The 22,219-nt window shown below is 39.2% G+C and overlaps 1 protein-coding gene across 2 annotated transcripts in view; it reads right to left on the bottom strand.

Moving 5' to 3' along the window:
• pcif1 (phosphorylated CTD interacting factor 1) overlaps nt 1-22,219 on the bottom strand; it is a 112,233-nt gene that overhangs the window by 78,580 nt on the left and 11,434 nt on the right. For both annotated transcript variants that reach the window (XM_060836253.1, XM_060836254.1), the window contains exons 2-3: nt 17,627-17,773; nt 13,008-13,132 (exon numbers count right to left, since the gene is read on the bottom strand). In XM_060836253.1, the coding sequence (XP_060692236.1) occupies nt 13,008-13,132; nt 17,627-17,750 (249 nt within the window). In that variant the 5' untranslated portion in view covers nt 17,751-17,773. The remainder of the gene's footprint in view (nt 1-13,007; nt 13,133-17,626; nt 17,774-22,219) is intronic.

Raw genomic sequence — 22,219 nt, 5'->3', positions numbered from 1 at the left:
AGTATTTCTGAAACTGGTAATTTCAGTGTACACAGGTTGGGAAAGCTTATGAGTGAACAAAGTAAATGATATAGTGCATTAAGCTTTGAGATGGAAGATTCTAGACTTTTCTTGGGATGCATGAAACACCCATAACTTGAAAAGTAAAGAATTTTTAAAATTTCAGTTAGAGTGGTTCATAGCTGGAGATGAAAAAAGCTTAAAAGAAGATGGTTTGAAATGGTTAAAAATATGCTACCTCCATGTGATGAGGTTTATTTAAAAGCTGGAAGGGTAATGTAAAGCTGTGAAAATCAAAGCTCAGGTTTATGACAAATCAAGGAAGAGACGAACAGATTCTCACAACCAGGAACTGAGGCTACAGCCAAGTCAAACCATACCTAGGATAGAGAAGGACACACCCTCTGGTGTTTGAGTACTGCAATAGGAGACAGTTGGATGTAACGGGATTGTATTTTTACCATATTTCAAAATCTTTCAACATATCATTTTCAAATTTTTTGTTCTATTTTACCTGATAAATTTCTATTTTATTGCTTAATCCAAATCTGCAGCACTGTGGACTTGGTTAGTGAGATACCGCATCAGTAAATCCAAAACACAAAATATCTATTATTCTATTCATCAGCTTCCAGTCTGGGATCAGACCTATCCGGTGATAACTTAGGCTAGGATCATAAACAACTTTTGGGGGGGGGGGGGGGGGGGTCTTAGCAGAATTTTGCAATTCACTAGATTTAAGAAGGATCTGTATCTTTGCTTTTAACAGAAAACAGCTACATAGTAGTTCTGGACTGTATTGTGTTGAGATTAAATGGACGAGAATTTGAAGGTCATACAAACATAGAATCTCTACGATGCTAATAGAGGCCATTCAGCTCACCAGATCTGCACCAACTGTCCAAAGAGCAACCCACACTATTCCTGCAACCCCACATTAACCCACCTAGCCTGCACCCTACAGGACAGTTCAGCATAGCCAATCCACCTAACTCACGTCTTTGGGGTCCAGCAGGAAACCCATGAAGTCATGGGGTGAAAATGCAAACTCTACACCGACAGTCACCCAAGGCTGAACTCAAACTCAGGTCCCTGTTGCTGTCAGGCAGTAGCACTATACACTGAGTCAGATGCTGCACAAGATGGCTATGAAAGTTACATAGAATTTCCTGGAAGTGGAAGATGTAACAATGGATTATTTGAAGTTCTTTACTAAAGCTAAACGAAGAGCACATAACTTGAACATAGAAGTAAAAGCAGGAACTTAAGGATTAGATGTTTCAAGTGATTGCTGTTTAGAATTAGAAGAAAGGAAACTGAAATCATGGCATCACAGCTGGAATTAGCTAGAATACCGTTAAAAATGGGGGGAAAAAATGAACTAGAGAGAGAAAGAAAAGATGAATTTGAGGATAACAGAGGGACATGGAGTTAGAAAAGTGGAAGGGGAGAAAAAAGGAATAAGATAGAAGTTGAGAAATCAAGCAAAGACAAATGTAAAGAATTTTTTTCAAAAAGTTGAACATAAAAGAGATAGGAAATTGGAGAAAATGAACTGAAACAAGAAAATAAAGAAGGGAGGAGGAGGTGGTAATCATTAATGTGATGATTCTGATTCCACGGACAGATCTAACTTAACTGAACTGTCAGCGAAGGAGGACTCAAAAAGCATTTTACCTCGTTTGAGAAGGTAGCTGGACAAATGAAGAGTTCGAGAGAGGTTTGGACCTTAACAAGCGTTTTAAAGCTATAGCATAATGATTGTATGGTCTTTAAAGTTATGGCTTTCACTGCATATGCCAGTTTGTCAGAAGAATAATCTGCAATGTACAAAACTGTCAAACAGATAATATTAAAGATTCATTGAACTTCAGGCACAAGCTCATAAATGTTTGGGGTTCCAAGAAACAGATTGGGTTGGGATATCTGGTCGGCGTGGACGGGTTGGACTGAAGGATCTGTTTCCGTGCTTTACGTCTCCACGACTCTAAATAAGCTCAACCATACAGTTGCTGACTTCGTCAGGGAAAAAGAAATGAAATGGGATCAGTGGTTTGAATAATTCAAGTTAGAGACAAGTTTTCAGAATGTTGGGGAAATAATGGGTATGGAAGACTTCAGATATAATTCCTGTAAACCTTTTTCGAGAAGCATTAAGCAGTCAAGATCAGAGAATCAGCAAATCGAACAAATACACACGATCCCACCACCTGAAAGTGTGAGGGAAGTGGTCATTTGGAAATTGGAACAATGACTAAAGAATGTCAAAATAATAAACGAGAAAAGCGAGAAACAAGTGATACAAAGAAGTTAAATATGCTCACATTTTAAAGAGTCTGGACGTACCAAAGCCAATTGATGGAAGTTAAATGAGACACTGAATACAATAACAGGAATGTCTAAGGAAATTTTCTGGTGTCTGAGTATGTAACAGGATGCTAGGAGGCCTCACATGATTGTACTGTTACTGTATGCTTAGAAATCCTTAAATATGAATCAAGTGAAAATAGTTTGTTTCATTTAATTTTACTTTCATTTCTTTTGTTTAATAAACTTTGACTTTATTGTTAAAATCAAATTAGTAGCATTGCGTGCTTATGTTTCAGTGAGAGACTAGCTCAACCAAAAAATTAAAATATGGTCTGTCAAGCTAAATTTCAGTCTAGCATCTGACATGTCTTGTAATGACACTGGCTAGGATCATAACATAGGTCTGGAACTCCCATGGCATTTGCAAGTATGTTTGATTGCTTCAGAGATTCTTTGAGGACATCCATTAAGCCTTTCTGCAGGTCTTCCAGGAGTCTCCCACCATGACTGAATTCCACACAGCAATTGCTTCAGTAGTTTAGTGTTAATAAGGGTTATGTACAGCTGGCTTTAAATGATTGGTGCCTGGATATTGGCTAAAATTCATTGACAGGATACAATGGTTTCTGGTTAAATTGGTATTTATTGCCCATCTGCAGTTGCCCACATGAATTATGATGAACTAATTCTTGAGATGTAACCACAAAATTCTAATGAGTGGTCCAGTTCAGTTCTGGTAACCCTCAGGATGCTGATAATGGGTGGAAGCTATTGAATGTTTGGGGAAGTGGGGAGAAAAGGAGACTCTCTCATTACCTGGCTCTTTGCAGCTGCAAAGATTACTTCTTACCTATTAGCCCAAGCTGGAATGCTATCTGGAATATTTACATAACTTGACGAATGGCAAAGGCTGCTGAATATTGTTCACTGACAATCATACATCGCCTTTTCTGATTTTATGCTGGAGATTCCTAAGAGCTGAAGATGGTTGGATAAAGGACAGCACTCAGAAAGGAGGGATGCTACAGGAGGGCCAGTTTCAAGGCTGATGTGCTCCAGAAATTTCCAATAACACCTCTGAAGATGTTAATTGGAAAATGTCTAATCCCAGTTAACACATGCAGTGCTGTGTTGGGATTAAGATGATAGACCCCTAACAACCACAATTACCTTCCTTGTGTTGGATATGACTCCAATCAGTGCCATGTTTTCATGCTGAGTAATGACAACATCAATTATATGAGATGATAAAATCAGTCATGTGGTAAGTGGTCTTGATGTCACCCTTAACTCACCTAGAGAGTTCAATTCTTTTGTCCAGGTTTCAACCAAAGCTTGAATGCTCAGTTTAATACCAAATGACAGCATTACAAATGGTATCATCACTTTGCTGATAATCATGAGTAGTTGCACAAAACAGCAATTGGCTAAATAGCATTCATATGACCATAAAATGCTTCTGGGACAAATTATTTGACAATTTTACATGTTGCCAGGTATATGCCTGGCATTATAGTAGCTGTACTGGAACAGCTTGACAAGTGGCTCAGCTGGTTCTGAAGTACAAGTTTTCAGCAATCGAACTGCTGCTCAGACCTACAGCCTTTGCTATATCAAGTACCATTAGCAATTTCTTGAAATCACAAAGTGAATCAAATTGGCTAAAGATTGCCATATATGATGCTTGGGGTAGCAAGGACACAGATTGGAATCAAAGTCAAGGAGCTTCAACAATCCCCAAAAGTGGTTCAGTAGCATCACCTCTCACTGAGCAATGAAAGAAGATCCACCAGGCACATCTGATTCAGGATGCCCATGTGTTTCAGTCTTTTCTTTCCCATTCCAGATGAACTTCCTCCAATGTTGAGGAGATTTGTAGAACACCCTCCTGCTATGACAACGGAATATAAACAGGACTGCAGAGATTTAATCTGATCCACTGGCTGCAGGATTATTTTGCATTATTGTGTGCTACTTATGCATTCTGGCGGGTCCTGTAACTTCCTGAGATTGACAACTAATTGTTAGGCATATTTAGTGCAGCTTTTACACTTGGCACCAAATCACTGAAATACCAGCTTAATTGTTGTGCGAGGGATCTGCAATGTTGTGAAGTTAGAAGATTTGAAAGTCACTGGCAAGGCTAGCATATATCACCTAACCCTTGTTATCTTTGAACAAATGGCCCAGATAGCCGGTTTAGAATTAATCACATTGCTGTCATCTGGAGTCACATGCAGGCCAGACCAGGTAATGCTGGCAGATTTCCTTCCCTAAATGACATTAGCGAACCAGATAAATTTTAATGAAAATCAACAATGGCTACATAGTCGCCATTAGGCTAGCTTTCAATTATTAATCTTTTATTGAATTCAAATTTCACCCAGAACATTAGCCTAGGATTCTGGCTTACGAATCCAAACGACATTACCACTACACCACTGCCTCCCAAGGTTGTGGCTGAATACAATTCTTTTGCTGCTGATGGCCCAGTGTCTTACAAATGGACAGTCTGGAGCTGTTCTGTTATGAATTTTAAATACAATACTGTGCAAACTGGAAATCTGAAACAAACATCAAAATGCTAGAAATACTCGACTGGTCTGGCAGCATCTGTGAAGAGAGAAACAGAATTAATGTTTTATCAGTCTAAATGCATCCAATTTAGCACAATGGCAATGTCACCAAAACAATAATGGTCAGTACCCTTAATGTGAAGACAGGGCTTTATCTCTATAAAGACTATGTAGTAGTCACTTTAGCTTTAGGAACAGATGCATCTGCAACAGATAATTGATTCCTGTACTGCTGTCACAGGTCCTGGATAGCATTAAGTCTTTTGGGACTTAATGAACTTGGTCAGTAATGATGCTGCAGAGCTATGTTTGTGGTAGCTTCCCCACCCAGAGTATTTCCTGTTTCCTTATTATCCTCAATATTGCATTCAAATAACAGTCAGCATGGAGGACTACTGATATTTGTGTCTGCCGGTAGATGGTAATCAGCAAGAGGCTCACTTGCCTAGGTCTGACCTGATGCCATGAAACTACATAGGGTACAGAACCCTGACTGTATGACTGCTGTGCCACCAACTATAGGAGGATGTAACATTTCCAGAGATGACAAAGAAGACGTACAGCACTTTAAGATCAGATTCTTTGAGCATGACTAGATCACACTATTCCTCAATTAGGCAAACACATTATTCCTCAAACTTAGTAACAGATCCCCAGATGTTAGTGAGGACTTTGCAGGGCAGACTGGGCAATTATTTGTTTAATTTGATACCACATGGTCTACCTGGTTTATTGCTGCTGAAAATTTGAAAAGCAGTCTGGTACAACTAAGTCTCACTAAGCTATTTCAGAGGCCAATCATATTGCTGCTGATCTGGACAAGGTAAGGACAGCTGATTTATTAAATTATTGATGTTATGAACAAAATGAGATTTTGCCATAGTTTATTAAACCTCACTGGGGTAGCAAGCTAGAAATAAAGCCCCACTATTCTTGAAGTCATGATGGTTAATGGAATGTTGGCCCTTATTTCAAGGGGTTTGGAGTAGAAGAGAAAGAAAATATTACTGCAATTGTACAAGGTGCTGGTGACCACATCAGGGGTATGAGAGCAGTTTTGGTTCCCTTATTTAAGGATATGTATTATTCAGACAGTTCAGAAAACATACGCCAAAATGATTCCCAGTATGGACGCTAAACAGTTTGGGACTCTACTCAGTCCCACCTGTCTGCTTCTGGCCCATATCCCTCCAAACCTTTTCTATTCATATATCTGAATGTCTCTGAAAGTGCAATTGCACCCACATCCACCACTTCCTTCATTCCACACACTAACCACCATGTAAAATTGTTCCTCATGTCTTTAAATCTCTCTCATCTCACCTTAAAAATGTGCCAAGTTTTGAAATCCTTATCCTAGGGAAAAGGTAACTGGCATCAACTCTGTCGATGCCCTCATTTTTTTAAAATATAAATTTACAAGGCCCTTGAAAAAGAAGTTTGCCAACTGGACCAAGTATCAATGAGGGAACATTTAGGAAACAGTGATCATTTGTTCGATAAAGGTTGAGGACAATGGTGGAGAATACCAATTGATTTTTCTTGATCAGTGCCAGAGAGCTGACTTCAATGGGTCAAGATAGGAGTTAGGATAGAACGAAATGTGGGACAAAGTTCGTTCGCAATGGCTACTTTTGAGAGAAGATAGCTAGGATACAGTAAGGGTAAAGTAAAATGTGCGATATCAGAGCTCTCTGGATAACCTGGGATATAAAAATTAAAGATAAAAAAATGAAAACTCATGAATGGTGTCAGGCAGAAATACAATTTGGACCCAAGAAAAATACAGAAGGTACAACAGGGAAGGTGAAAAAGCACACGCAGCGCAGAAGAATTATTTGAAAAACATGACACAAAATAGTTTGGGAGTCCTCTTTATGGGATTCAAGTAACAAAAAGAGTAGGGCCATTTAGAGACCAATATGGGACCACGGCTGAGATATTAATGAATACTTTGCATTGGTCTTTTCAAAGGAGGAACTGCCCCTAGAGAAATTCAAATCCACAAGAAATGTCAGATAAACAGTTGGTACATGAAGTTGACAAAACACGCTGGACTGGATAAAATGAAGAATTCAAGGATATTGAAGGGAATGACAGTGGAAACTGCAGGGGTGTTAGCCATAATCTTTTGATCTTCCCTCGGCTCAGGGAGGTGCCAGAATACTGGAAAAATGCAAGCTTTGCTCAAAGCATGTCTTGTTTTGCCAAAACAAAAGGGCAGTTTAACTTCAATGATGGGGATGCACGTAGAAACAATTATTGGGATAAGATTAAAAATCACAACACCAGGTTATAGTCCAACAGGTTTAATTGGAAGCACACTCGCTTTCAGAGCGTCGCTCCTTCATCAGGTGATTGTGAGCGTCACTCTGAAAGCTAGTGTGCTTCCAATTAAACCTGTTGGACTATAACCTGGTGTTCTGTGATTTTTAACTTTGTACACCCCAGTCCAACACCAGCATCTCCAAATCATGGGATAAGATTAGCAGTCACAATAAGGTAGACTGATTAGAAAAAAAAGGAAAAAAAGTGTTTGATAAATTTGGAGGATTTTTTTTGAAGAGGTAACAGAAGTAGTCATTGAGAATAATACTGTTGATGGGTTTAGCAGACTTCTGAGAAAAGGTGAGGATATAAAATTAGCTGAATGAACAGGAAACTGAGTATATTCAGTAGATAATTTTCAGGCTGGAGGAAGGTTTGTGGAGCTCAGAATTGATTTTGGGTGCCATACTTTTCATAGTGTATAGTAAATGATCAGATCTTGATGTGCAAGGAGCAATGTCAAGAATAAGAAAGTTAGCGAACTTTTAAAAAAAGACCACTGTTCAACCTTCACTAGAGTATTGTTACATAACAAAATTATGATTACCACACTCCAGAAAGGATGAGAACGCACTGGAAACATTACAGAAGATTTATTCCAGGAACAAGAAACTTCAGTTACAAGGGTAGATTGGAGTGACTGCTACTGTTTCTCTTGGAGTCAAAAAAGCTAAAAGAGGGAGATCTGACAGAAGTTAAGATGTAACTGCGGGTCCATTTGTCACATATACAATTTTAAGAGCATGCCATTAAAAACTTACTTTTCTTCAATTTTCTTTGTCAAAATGCACCACTTCAGACTATTGTATGAAATTCCATATCCCAATTCTGCTACTGTTTTGCAATCTATTAGTATTTGAAAGTCTATTTTGTTCTCCAATATCCAAATCATTTAAACATACCAAATAAATCAGCTGTTCTATCACAGATCCTTAAGAACACCATTGTTTACCATCGTCAGGTCTAAAAATAACATTCAACACTATTTGCTGTTTTCTGTCAATCACATGTTTATTATTGCATAATAAATTTGAGAGATTTGTTAATTGCCATCATACTTTCATTCTCTTTGGTCTTATTTTCCTCTTCACTGCCCCATTCAACTTATTGCTTGTTTTGCTTGAAGAGTTCACTCAATATGCATTTAGTACCATTTCCTGTTTCATCATATTTGCAGTCACCATCATATATGACTCTATAAAGGATTTGGTGTCCCTGCATTTCCTGCTCTTTGGATGTACCTAGGCTGCACCTGAAACATTTGCTTAAGGATCACCCCATTGATGGAATGTCTATAATCGAACAATCTAAAAATCTCTCATAGCCCATTAAACTAAGTCCCTTTCTAATCTGGAATTTCTATGTCGAGATGATCAAGGAGCATTCTTAGTGCTGATTTAAACCATTTAATACTGGTGATCCTTCTTGTCTAACTGTTCTTCCACAAACACTTGGCCCACCCCAAAACGCCACATCACATCCAACAGCTTTCTAGCTGATGATTAAAAAGAAAATTCCAAATACTAATGGTGTTTGGGAAGCTCCTCTGAAAAAGGATAAAATGCAGGGCACCTGTAACAACTGCGAGAACTCTCAGCAAATCTGCAATATTGCCCCCTCACATTATTCAGCCTGAGAGATTCATTTCTAACTATTTTTAAAATGCAGTTCAAGATCATTACGATATTAACTACCCTATCTGGTTTGCAAATCCTCTCTAATTTTCCAGCACTATATTTAAGATGGGCACTTTATTGCCTTTTATATGGCACTTATATTTTGAAAAACTCAGCCTCTAGGCAAGTTTTCAAAATTAATAATATTGATCATGACTGTGCCTGTGAAAACTTAGAGTCAGTCAAACACAGATTCACAGAATCTTTGTGGTACCAAAGATATCAGGCGTAGGATGTGTGCACATCCTTATGATGCCCTCATGCTACATTGCTGATGCTGCACTTAACGAAGACAGAGCCACACATGCATGCTGCTGAGAGGAGACACCTAACAACAGCCTGGCACACTCACTACCTGTGCAGTCATAATGTCTATGACATCACTGCTAGCAATGACAAGTCTTATGTAATGGGTAGATAATTTTCCAATGCTTGTATTAATAATTCTTTTGATGCAAAGGACTACCAATGCTATATTGATTTGTATCGCAAGTTTAGTGATGCAGCAACTTGGTGTCTCTGAAATTAACTCTAAAACCACTGACTGGAGAGCTCTACAGGAAAACATTCACTGCTTTACAGATCACCTTACTCAATACCCCATTCAGAGGGCAGGCAGCATTATGGCAAAGGGATCGGTGGGGATGGAAATGAAGAGGTATTTGCAATAGCCACACAAATGATGCCATCTGCTCCAATTTCCATCCCAATGCATTAGCAGGAGTTAGAAGGAGAACTCTCCATGTCTGCCTGTGTTTTGCTCCTCTTCTCAAAACAATGATACGTCACATCATCAACTGGATCAGGTTACCAGCCAGTCAACATTTTACATATGGTTCCTGATTAAAAACATCACCAGAATTCTGTTTAAACCTGGTTTAGATCATCCAAGATTCATAATAGGTTACGTACAGGTTAATGTTTATCTCACTTTAAAACACAATGGATAACCAACTTAGTGTCTTATGTACAAGAGGCTCAAATCAAATACAGTACTTTTAAATTTATTTCAACAAGGCTCAAGTGCACGCATACATTGTGATCCAACTTTACCAATGGCTCAAAGCCATTTACAAATGGAACACAACTTAAGATGTTATTTAAATGCAGCAACCCATTTACACACAAACTCCCACAAGCAGCAATTGTGATAATGACCAGATAATCTGTTTATTGTGATGCTGACAAAAGGATAAACGTTGGCCAGAAAACAGAACCACTCCCCTGCTTTTGGATCTGTTAACACCCAAGCAGACAGAAAAGGAGCTCAGTTTAACATGTCATCCAAACACTGCACTACTAAATGCAGTACTTCCTCAGTACTGTGGTGAAAGGTCAACCTTGAGTTCTATATCAAAGTCCTGCAGCTGAACATGGAACTTTGTGATTCAGTGGTAATATTGCTACAAACTGAGCAATGACTAGCTGTACATTGATGCCCCCTTTTAATAAAGACATAGCTGATTTTATAACTCTTGCAGCTATAGAAGGCATCTGATTGCATGCTCATTGGAGGATACTGAACAGTTTGGACAAGTTATGGATTAACAAGGGGATTTAACCAAGGGTTTGAAGGAAATCCATGTGGTTTCTTTGAAATTAGCTCAACAGTGAGCTGCAATCTACCTGCGGATTACAGGAAGTCAAATGACTTTGGAAAAACAGCCTAGCAGAGCTTTTAAAAAGATAAACAATTGATATTTGCTGGAAAACCTCCCTTGGTTAAGTATTTGAAAACCTGATGTATAGTTTTCACATCTCAGTATTTTGACTAGCATGCAAACAAACAATGAGAAGCACTCACTCCAATAGTGTGACTACTGTTAAAAACTTGGTTTCAGCTTAATTTCTGTGTGAATTGAAGCACTGTTTGGAAGTCCTCCATCAAGCTATGGCTGTTAGCAATTTGGGATACAGTCAATAAGAAACTTGGTTTAGGGTGTAGGTTTGCTCACTGAGCTGTAGGTTTGATATCCAGACGTTTCATTACCTGGCTAGGTAACATCATCAGTGGCAATCTCCAAGTGAAGCAAAGCTGTTGTCTCCTGCTTTCTATTTATATCTTTCTCCTGGATGGGGTTCCTGGGGTTTATGGTGATGTCATTTCCTGTTCGTTTTCTGAGGGGTTGATAGATGGTATCTAGATCTGTGTGTTTGTTTATGGCGTTGTGGTTGGAGTGCCAGCCCTCTAGGAATTCTCTGGCATGTCTTTGCTTAGCCTGTCCAGTTGAAAGGGTGGGTTTGTTCATCCGTGTATAGGGCTACGAGGGAGAGGATTGTGTCTGTCGTTTGGTCCACACTTTTAGAAGAGACCATCACACACACCCCAACCCCCATCAATCACATTACCAACGAAAACATCATGAAGCTAGTGGACCTGTGCCTCACCACCCACTTCACCTTCGACAACATAATCTACAAACAAACCAACGGCACACCCATGGGATCCCCGCTATCAGGATTCATAGCGGAAGTGGTAATGCAAAGACTAGAACAAACAGCCCTACCAATCATCAAACCAAAAATCTGGGTCCGCTACATAGAGGACACCTTTGTCATCACAAAATAAAACAAGATAGAAGAGACATTTAACATCATCAACAACACCCTCACAGGCAAAGTTCACCAAGGGAGGAAGAAACCGACAACAAACGCACATTCCTGGAAGTCACAGTCGAAAGAAAGGACAATGGAGAACTACAAACCTGCGTATACAGAAAGCTGACAAACACTGACCAAATACTTAACTACACCAGCAACCATCCCAACACATACAAACGAAGCTGTATCAGACACTATTCCAATGAGCCACTACACACTGCAGCACAGACTAACTTCGGAATACAGAGGAGAACTACCTATACAATGTACTCAAGAAAAACAGATACTCAAAAAATACAGTCCGCAGATTCCTCAAGAACAAACCACGACAAGCAAACCAAACAGCCAGAAACCCTAACCACCTCAACATACATTAAAGTAGTTTCAGAAATGACAGCCAGACTACTAAGATCCCTCGGAATCCTAATAGCACACAAACCCACCAACACTCAAACAAAAACTAAAACTTAAAAGACCCAGTACAACCCATGGATAAAAACCAACATCATCTACAAAATTCCCCATGCAAGGACTACCACAAACACTACGTAGGACAAACAGGAAGAAAGTTAGCCACCAGGATACACGAACACCAGCTAGCCACAAAAAGACACGACCCTCTCTCCCTGTTAGCCCTATACACGGAATAAAAACCACCATTTCGACTGGGACAACACGTCTATCCTGGGACAGGCTTAGCAAAGACATGCCAGAGAATTCCTAGAGGCCTGGCACTCCAACTACAACACCATAAACAAACACACAGATCTAGATACCATCAATCCCTCAGAAAACGAACAGGAAATGACATCACAAACCCCAGGAACCCCATCCAGGAGAAAGATATAAATAGAAAGCAGGAGACAACAGCTTCGCTTCACTTGGAGGTCGCCACCGATGATGTTACCTAGCCAGGTAATGAAACGTCTGGATATCAAACCTACAGCTCAGCGAGCAAACCTACACACCCTAAACCTCAACCTGAGCTACAAACCTTGCAAGACACTTGGTTGAGAGTTTTTTTGTTTTTCAGAATAGGTGGGTTTTCGTTTTTTCTTCAAGTGTCATCACTTCAGTCTTTGTTGTCTTTTGCATTGCATGAACTTGCTTGCATTGGAATTAAAAAAGGACCTAATTCTAATTCCAGATTATATCTTCAATGTTCACCAGCTTTGCCATTTGCTTTAAAGGGATCAGCCTTTTATTTATAATAAATGAACTATGTTTATTTCATTAAAGAAGCGTGCAGAAAGCCTAGTTTTTTTCTGCATATGAGTAATAAAAAGAAATAATTGGCCAGTTCAGCGATTGGATCAAAATATTTACACTAATGTTGTGACGTGAGGGGTAGTGGAGCTTGAGCATCAATGCATTCCTGTCATCACAGGTGTAACAGTTAGCAACAGCTGTTATAGATGGTCAGAAGTTAAAAATAGGAAAGTGGATGATTTTGAACAATAGATGAAAGATCTGAAAGGTACAGTCAGAGAGAGAGAGAGAAAGTTGGTTTACTCACAATTACGTCATGCTGTCCAAATACAGGCATTTCCCAAAGCGACTGGTTGGTGAACTTGTTGAAGTAATATGGTCTGTTTTCTCTTCTACTCCAACACTTTGACCATCCTGCCTGAACCAGCTCATCTGAAAACAATCACAAACAAATTTATTTCTGCCAGATGACAGTCTACTATGAGACTGTTGCAAAGCTCCCTTGCCCAGTGGTTCTCCAAACTTTTAAAGTAGCCTTCAATGAAATACTGACGAGATCAATATTTTGTCCCTCCCAAGGCATCAATGTTTTTCCCTCTAAAACCACGTACATCCCATCTTCCCTGGATGATATTTGGCTGGATTCAGGAGATTATCAAGTGACAATTCACAACTAATGTCACCAGACACGATCGTGGTTTAAGAGTCAAAATTGACTGTTTCTCACCTGACATTCTGCATATGCAACCAAGGATACTAATATCAAATTGCAGCGCCATCAACATCTACCTGGCTGAGATCATCCAATCCAGCATCAACTGGAGAATTTACTGAAACCTTATGATCTGTGTCTGTCAGTCAATCATATTAAACATAATTATCAGGATGACTGATTCTGTATCAGTAATACCTGGAAAAGCGCAGCAGGTCAGGCAGCATCGACGTTTCGGGCATAAGCCCTTCTTCAGGCTTATGCCAGAAACGTCGATTCTCCTGCTCCTTGGATGCTGCCTGACCTGCTGCGCTTTTCCAGCAACACATTTTTAACTCTGATCTCCAGCATCTGCAGTCCTCACTTTCTCTCAGTAATGACCTGTAACCAACTGCAGCCCATTACAATGTCCAACATAAATCAGCTGTATAATCTTATTGAAAAGATGCAATAGGAAGCATAGCTTTAATTTCACAGATAGCACCATGCAGCATCAAGTTGTACAGAATAAATGTGTGGATTGACTGCTGTTACAGCAAGTGAGAATGGGGAGCTTACGAAATGGTGAAAATATACAGAACCAAATCCAACCATCTTCTGTATACACTTTATCGCATGCAAGTAACCGGTTTTGTACCTTCAAGTCAATACTTTTTAGATTATTTGTTTCTTGGATCAGACAGGACTGGATATTGCATGCTGCTCCACGGTTTGACATGCAAGCAGCACTGTAGTATAGATACATCATTCTGACACCTAATTTTTAAAAAGGTATGCTTAGTCTGAAACAAGATTGGCCCCCTGCCTTGTTGGGATTGCCAGAATTGGTCGATTGCCAGTTAATACAAATCTGCTACTGCCAATAGACAGCGCCTCAAATATTTAATTTGGGCTTCACACAGCAATTTGAATTCTGCCCCAGTCAGCATGGCATTAGTACCACACAAGCCGATGGAGGGGATCTTCATTATGAAGGTAGAGCTTTGCCTTCACAACGACCAAGTGATCACTCCTATCGATACTCCTACAGACAAATGATCTGAGGTAGGCAGATTAGGAAGACTAACGTCAAATAGGTTTTTCCCTCTTGTTAGTTCCCTCACCTTCTGCTGCAGGCTAATGGTAAATGTTTGCCCACATTTGTCTTTCCCTGGCTGCCCTTGAGAAGATGGTGGAGAGTTACCTTCTTGAACTGCTGCAGTCCGCATGCTCTAGGTTGACCCACAATGCCCTAAGGGATGGAGTTCCAGGATTTTGACCCAATGACATTGAAGGAAAGAGGATACATTTCCAAGTCAGGATAGTGAGAAGTTTGGGAGGGGAACTTGTAGGTGGTGTTCTCATGTGTCTGCTGTCCTTATCCTTCTAAGTGGAATTGGCCATAGGTTTGGAAGGTTCTGTTGAAGGACCCTTGATGAATTCTGCAGTGCATCTTGGGTTAATAGTATACACTGCTGCTATTGAGCGTTGGTGGTGGAGGGAGAGGACATGGTCAGCTTTGTCAAGCTTAAGTGTTGTTGGAGATGCACCCATTCAGGCAAGTGGAGAGCATTCCATCACATTTCAGATTGGTGCCTTGAGGATGATGGAGAAATCAGAAGACGAGTTGCTTGCAGTAAACCCAACGATGCTGATAGCAAGGGTTTCATTAATGACAACACCATTGCACTTCAAGTAGTAGTTAGATTGTCTCTTATTGGAGATGGTCATTGCCTGGCAATTGTGTGGCACAGGAAAAGCACAGGTCAGGCAGCATCCAAGTGGCACTACTGTCACTTGCCACTTGTTAGCCCAAGCCTGGATATTATCCAGGCTTCTGTGGCATTTTAACATGGACTACTTTGGTGCCCAAGGAGTCATAAATGCTGGTGAACATTGTGCAATCATTGAAAATCATCATGGAGGGAAGGTAATTGATGCAGTAGTTGAAGACAGTTGGGCCTAGGTCCCTGAGAAACTCCTGCAGAAATGTCCAGGAGCTGAGATGATTGACCTTTAGGAATCAGACAGTTCAGTAGTGGCACTATCAATTCATTCTTTATGATGCACATTTAAGTCCCCCATTTTCAATAATTTTAGCATTTGATGAGTTGTGACTGTACAATATTCAGTAATATCAGCAAACATCCCCACTTCTGACCTTACGAAGAGAAGGGCATGGTTGAAACAGCTGAAGGTGGTTGAGCCACAGTCACTACCCCAAGGAACTCCTGTAGAAGTGAAATGATGGTCCTCAAATAACTATAACCCTCCTCTTTCATGTCAGGCACTGTTGAATTTGTCCTGTTTCTTGTGTACAGGACAAGAATGTGAGCAATTTTCCACATTGCCAGAAAGATGCCAGTGTTGTAACTATATTAGAACAGCTTAGCTAGGGACATGGCAAACTGCAGAGTACAAGTCTTCAGTACTTCTTGATCATATCACCTACGTTTGTCCAAAGCATTAATGTAAACTACTGAGTTTGCTCTAGATTTCTATTACTAATGACATCAAGGGAAATGGAGATAGCACAGAAAAATAAGGTTAATCATCAACTAATTTCTAGAATGGCAAAGCAGGTTAGAGGGCCAAATGGTCTACTTCTATATTTCTATTTACATGATAAGTTTTGCATCAATTTGTTCATCTACAATAACATAACCATGGCTTTATTGAGCGTTTTCTGCAGACACCACATGAGAAAAGTCATAAGAAATAATGCCAATGCTCCAAGTGAATCATTCCACAATCACAAATGGTGCTAGGTATGCATTCTTCAGAATGTAACAGTTTTAAAGAAATTGGTAAAGTTAAATTACAAGTCAGAATGCTTCATGATTTTAAATGATAGATTGCGAGACACTGGCATGGACCAAAAGACTTTTTAGCAGAGGCAGAATGGATTCACAAGAAATAGTTCTAAATAAATTATACACAAAAAAAGACAGAGGGGGGGTCACAGTACAAGATGATATTGCTCAAGTCCATTAAATGTGCTTTTACAGGAAGACTAAAACAAAGGAAGATTATGGCCTTAAATGGTGGTTGTTCCAGTGTCATAATCAATATTTTGTCTTAACCACTTAAAAAAACTCCAATCATTTGTTTTATTTCAGTTTGCAGGATCTAGATGTGGACAAACTGACCACATAACAAGCCAAACTTCATATTGTAGACATAAAGCAAGTGAGAAATCCCACTTAAAGCTGCACTTGGGAACCACCACTTTCATCTTAATGATTATGTCCTAACAGCCTGTAATTAACCAAGCCCCAAACCAATTTAATCAAAAGTGACCGTTCTGCAATTGACACTAACTTTTCATACTAATTTTCTGACCTGCCCGCAGAACTTTCCAACAAACTGACAATTTTTTTTTAAACAAGTGGTTGAAACCAAAAGGTACTTGACCGAAAAAAAATTATTTTGACAGCATCTTTTCACAACTAGTAGGCATCCCAAAACACTTCACAGTCAATATGTGCTGCTGCTGAGATATGGTTACTTCAAGAGGAATAGTTTGCATAGTATGGTTCCACAAATAATAGCATGATGATAAAGATGTATTTGATTGATGTTGGTTAACAATACTGGTCGGAATACCAATAGAATGCCTCTGCTAAAGTATTCCATGGCAATCTTCACGATGAGACGAGACAGCAAACAGATTAAATGTCTGATACCTACAGTCAAAACTAATCAGCTCAAAACACATGGGCGTAATCATCAACACCCCTCATACCAAATATCATCCAAACACAACACTGCCCTCAAAAACAGGAACAATGCTTTCAAATAAAAAACACAGATCACTTGGTCCTTCCTATAAATTTTCTCAATTAAAGCTAACAAACTGCTCTCCTTTAAGTTGGGACCAGGTCTAACTGTGTTAAATAGACAAATATCAGAACTACCAAACCCTTTTCTTGTACCTTTGGATCCAAATACATAAGCTAGAGTTTCTGTAGCAAGTGAGTCTAAACATACAACTGATCATCTATCCATATCCAAATAACGAGGGCTTTGGAAAGAGGTCAATAGTTTAGTCAGCATCAAGCTCACTTCAGGACAATGATCTTTCCATCAAAAACTCGACCTTACATTGCTCTCAAAAGGTGTAGAAATCGCTTGTGAATACAATCACTACAAATTGATGTGAATGGTGGGGTACCAGTTTATATATAGAGCGATTAAATATACATCAGAAATAAAAGATTGAGAATTAATCTCACCTGATAAATCTTGTACTATTGGTTTGACAGACTTTGGTGATGATGGCTGCCCCTTGTTGGCTGTACCCCCCTGGACAATAACTGTGGGGTCTGCTTGCAGACCACTGTGGTTTTCACTTGCCATTTCTTTTGCATCTGTCCTGAAACCTGAAATGGACAAAAACGGAGTTACTCTACATCTCACACTGTATCCAAACATCCAGGTGGCATTCTATTTGAGCTGAACTTTGAGATGCTGTGTGCTGGTAAAACTTACAACTCTAAAATTCCAGTAGAATCCAGTTAATCCAACAAATTATTTACGGTTTCTATTTTAAGTTTAAATTGCAACTATAACAAAATAAGTAAGTGACAAGCCCTTTAAAGAAATGGTAACACAGGCCTCGAATCCTCCTCTCTAGTCTGACAACTAACCAATCAATATTGCTGAAATGAAAACAAAGTTCTGGAGAAACTTAACAGTCAGGCAGCATTTGGGGAAAGAAAACAGAATTTAGGTCCAGTTACCCTTCTTCAAAACTACTGGTAGCCAGGAAAAGGTGGCATATATACGGAACATAGTGGGGTAGGAGAAAGATGAAATGAGCAAATAGGTGGACACAGAGCCCAGAGAGAATAAAAAAAAGTTGGCAGACAAAGATGAATAATGTAAACCAGGAACAAAGAAAAGCTGATAACAGGAATCATAAGTAGATAGATATTACTGCTTTAAATTATATAGACTACTAGCAGAAGAGCTGTAAAAGTGGCTCCACTCATCCTGCTGATGCGTTCTTTAATGTGGCAACATCTGGTTGTTGGGACAAATTGCAAATCAATGGTTGGAATGTAAACATTTGGAGCTAGATGTATTTTATCTGTAAAAATAGTTATGTGATGTAAACTATAGGATTTACAAGCATAATTTTAATGTTATTTGGCTTGAGTTTAGGTTTTTGAGTTAGTAACCAAACGATTCTGTGGCTGAAGTTAATAAATTACATTAAGAACAATTTGCAATAATTTCTTATTTAATAATAATTAATGGCTAATAATTAGCCATTCCTAATTCTATTGAAGCCTGGCTGTAGAGTCAATAGTTTGTGAGAACTAAATTAACTTTTGTTAATTTTAAGACCATTTGTGACCCAGTGTAGTAAATAATGGCGCCTCAAGTGTTTGTTAGTGTTTTCTTTTAAAAAAAAGAAAACTCAGGAGAAATATCTATAGCTGAGAGAGAGGGACTTTTAGCTGTGCATTTTACTTTGAGCAGGGCAGTCCTGTGAAGTCCTTGGTACAGAATGGCAGCATAGAGCAGTGCTCCAGAGAAGACATTGATAGATATAGTGAATTAGATTACCCTGGAGAATTGGTGTTTGCCCCAGACCTGAAGTGTTGGGATTAAAATCCTGAAGTTTTTTTTTTAAAAACTGAGAGAAGTGGGTTTTGGGTTCTATACAAAAGGTGCATTTTTTTTTCCCTTTTCAAACTTTAGGTCCTTTGCTTTACCTTTAGTTTTATTGTTGAAACAGAATTTGCAGCATTATATGCTTATGTTTCAGTGAGAGATCACCATGGAACCTAAAACAGATTCCTGACTAGGATCAGCCTGGTCCAGTAATAACAGCCAAGGTCATAACACTTAAAAAGCAGAGCCTGAAAAGGAAGCCTCTACAAGACAAAAAAAAAGAGGTCAACTGGAATCAAAGAACAAGAACAGTTTGCATTTATATACTGCCTTTAAATGTAATAAACCTCACCAGGTGTTTCACAAGCGTATCAGATAAAATTGGAAGTGGCAGTTCCCAAAAAAATAGTAAAACAATGGAAATACAGGAAGCTTGGCACCATTAAAAGAATTATTGTTCTCCTAGAAAAAGATATCAGATTAACACCACCTTACAATAGCACTGTTGACTAATCCCCTACCTCAGGTACCATAGTTTAGATAAACCTAATGTGTATCTATGTACAAAGCTATTTTAACCTGTACAATTCTGTCTTTGTGTAATACTTTCTATTATTTAACAGAGATTGAATCTGTATGACATAGGAACAGAATACTTATGGGCAACTTCCCACAATTAAAAGTGGTAGGGAAGAGATGGCCTAATGGTATTATCGCTAGACTGTTAATCTAGGGACCCGGGTTCAAATCCCACCACGGCAAATAGTGGAATTTGAATTTAATAAGCATTTAGAGTCTAATCAGATCATCGTCAATTGTCAGAAAATCCATTTGGTTCACTAATGTCTTTCAGGGAGGAAAACAATATAGGTTAATTCCCCATGCTAGCTTTAATAGTTCAGTATGAGTTTACTAAGAATGGTGAGGAGCTGCTCCTCCAAATACAAGCTGTTATTTTGTCATATTTGCTGCCAAAAGGCTGCTTCTCTCCAGGTTGAAAGCCCGCAGCTAAGAGGAACAGTTATCAGGTAGGAAATTCAGTGAGGGAGGTATTGAGGGAGCAAGCAGCCGACAGCCAGAACCTGGAAGTCCAGGACCAGTTCAAAAGCTGTGGGTAGTTGGGCAGCGGAGAATTTGGGAAATGAGAGAGACAGACAGACACAGAGACAGACAGACAGACTCTCAGAAAATGGCGACATTTTGCTGTGGTACCAATGGTGGATCCAAGCCCTCCCTATGCTGATCCAGATAGGGACATCAGCCAAAGATGGGCAACGGATTAAATGGAGGAGGAACAGTAAAAAAAAAGTGCAAGGTGGGTGGAGCTAAAGAAAAGTGAGGAAGAAGGATCTGTATCGAAGCAGTCTTACAGATGAAACTGCAAGAGATGTGAGAGTTGCAAGGAGGTACAAAGATGGAGGCGGGAGAAGGAGTTTTAGAGGATGGAAGCAGGGGCAGGCAGCTACAAAACAAAAGGTTTAAAACCTGCTCAATGTATTCAACTAACTGATCTAAGAAAACTTTGAATCACTGAAGGAATTAATTTCTTACAAATGAATGCAGAACTTATTTGAAGCTGTGCAATTTCAGGAGCCACTATATGCTTGGAGGAGGGAAAAACAAGTGCTCTTTCCTAGCTAAAAACAATTATTAAATTTAACCAGAGATTGCAACCAGAAATGCAGTAAATAGGTTTGCACGTGGCTGGTTAAAGTGATCCAGATTTCTGCGCACGCAGTAACTGTGTTCACCAGTCCATCCAAGTTGCACGTAGGGAGATAGCTTTGCATGTGTAGAAGTGCTTTGCAGTTATTTTGATTTAAAAAAGACATATGCCTATTGACATGTACCAAACTAAGTACTGTGTTATGGCTTTAAGTTTAATGGAGAGTGGATAACTGTGGATCTCGACAAATTCTTCTAATGTTGTTCTCACAAAAGTCCAAATATCCCATAGATCAACAGAAAAACAGAATGTATTGTTACAATGAGATGGCATTACCTAATGAGTTAGTGAGCATAAAAAGATAGCCACTAAAATTTAAATAGCACTTGAGAAATTTCAAGGGAGCCCTTGAGAAAGGAAACTTATGAGCACTTGATGGCCAATTATTTCTACACGATGAGAGCTTGGAAAGATGTACACAGCATTTTAATCACTACAGAATATTCACATTATGAGAGAATGGCAGCTAACAGCATTAAATAATGGAATGATTAACTAAGAAGTCTATAATCTGCCCAATGAGGACTCATCTGAACACTCCAGCCTTGAACATTCTAGCTCTTTTGCTTGGACAGGATCTCCACATGCCACAGAGATGCATCCTCTACTTCAGATGAACTTGTAGGCTTGGTCATTTAAATGTAAGAAAGAGGGATCTTACTGAAATGGGGTTGGGGTTTTAACAACTTTAAAATAACCATGTCACCTCCTAAACTGAATTTTGAAAAAGTATCATCTTTGCAAACAATTTTTTGCTGACACTATGATCTCTAAGTCCAGAGTATTGTTGCAGGATAAAACACAAAGATCTCAAAGCACACAGTTCTCTTGCTGGTTGCCAACATGAAATCTTTTTTGGACTTAGGAAGCAATTTTTGCAGTAGACTACATCTTCAGCAGCAAAGTCTGAGGGGCCAAAGACACTTGAAACATTTTAGCGCAATGTTCTCCAATCCCCCTGCTTTGCTATATTTCAGGCCCCTTAATACTTTCTTCACTTATTAGATCAGGACCATCGTGTTCTACATGGTGGTATTTTCCAATTCATTCCAGATTATGTATTTTCTTTTTCAACATTGTGCTGTCACTACATGGAATGAATGACAAGAAACCTTATTAGGGTCACTGAAGTGCAATTTAGAAGTCACACAACATGGATTATAGTCCAACAGGTTTATTTGAAATCAAGCCTTTGGAGTGTTGTCCCCTCCATTGAAGAGCTAAGTCAGCAGAGTTTGAAAATTTCTATTCAAGTTGTTAGAACTGAAAAAAATTGTGTTTATCAAAACATGAAAATGTTCATGCCAACAAACTTAAATCAGAAGGGAGGGGCTAGTTAAATAGGAGTGAATTTTCTCCAGTTCTTAACCTACTGTTGGGAAACATGTTAAAACTCTGTCTTGCTGCTCACATCTATCTTAGTTTTGCTTATGGCCACCACTGGTTAGGTCAGCATTTATTGCTGAGAGGGCAGTTAAGA

The sequence above is a fragment of the Hemiscyllium ocellatum genome, chromosome 15 (assembly GCF_020745735.1).
Source record: "Hemiscyllium ocellatum isolate sHemOce1 chromosome 15, sHemOce1.pat.X.cur, whole genome shotgun sequence".
NCBI lineage: Eukaryota > Metazoa > Chordata > Chondrichthyes > Orectolobiformes > Hemiscylliidae > Hemiscyllium > Hemiscyllium ocellatum.
This window is presented reverse-complemented; position numbering and strand designations above follow the sequence as displayed.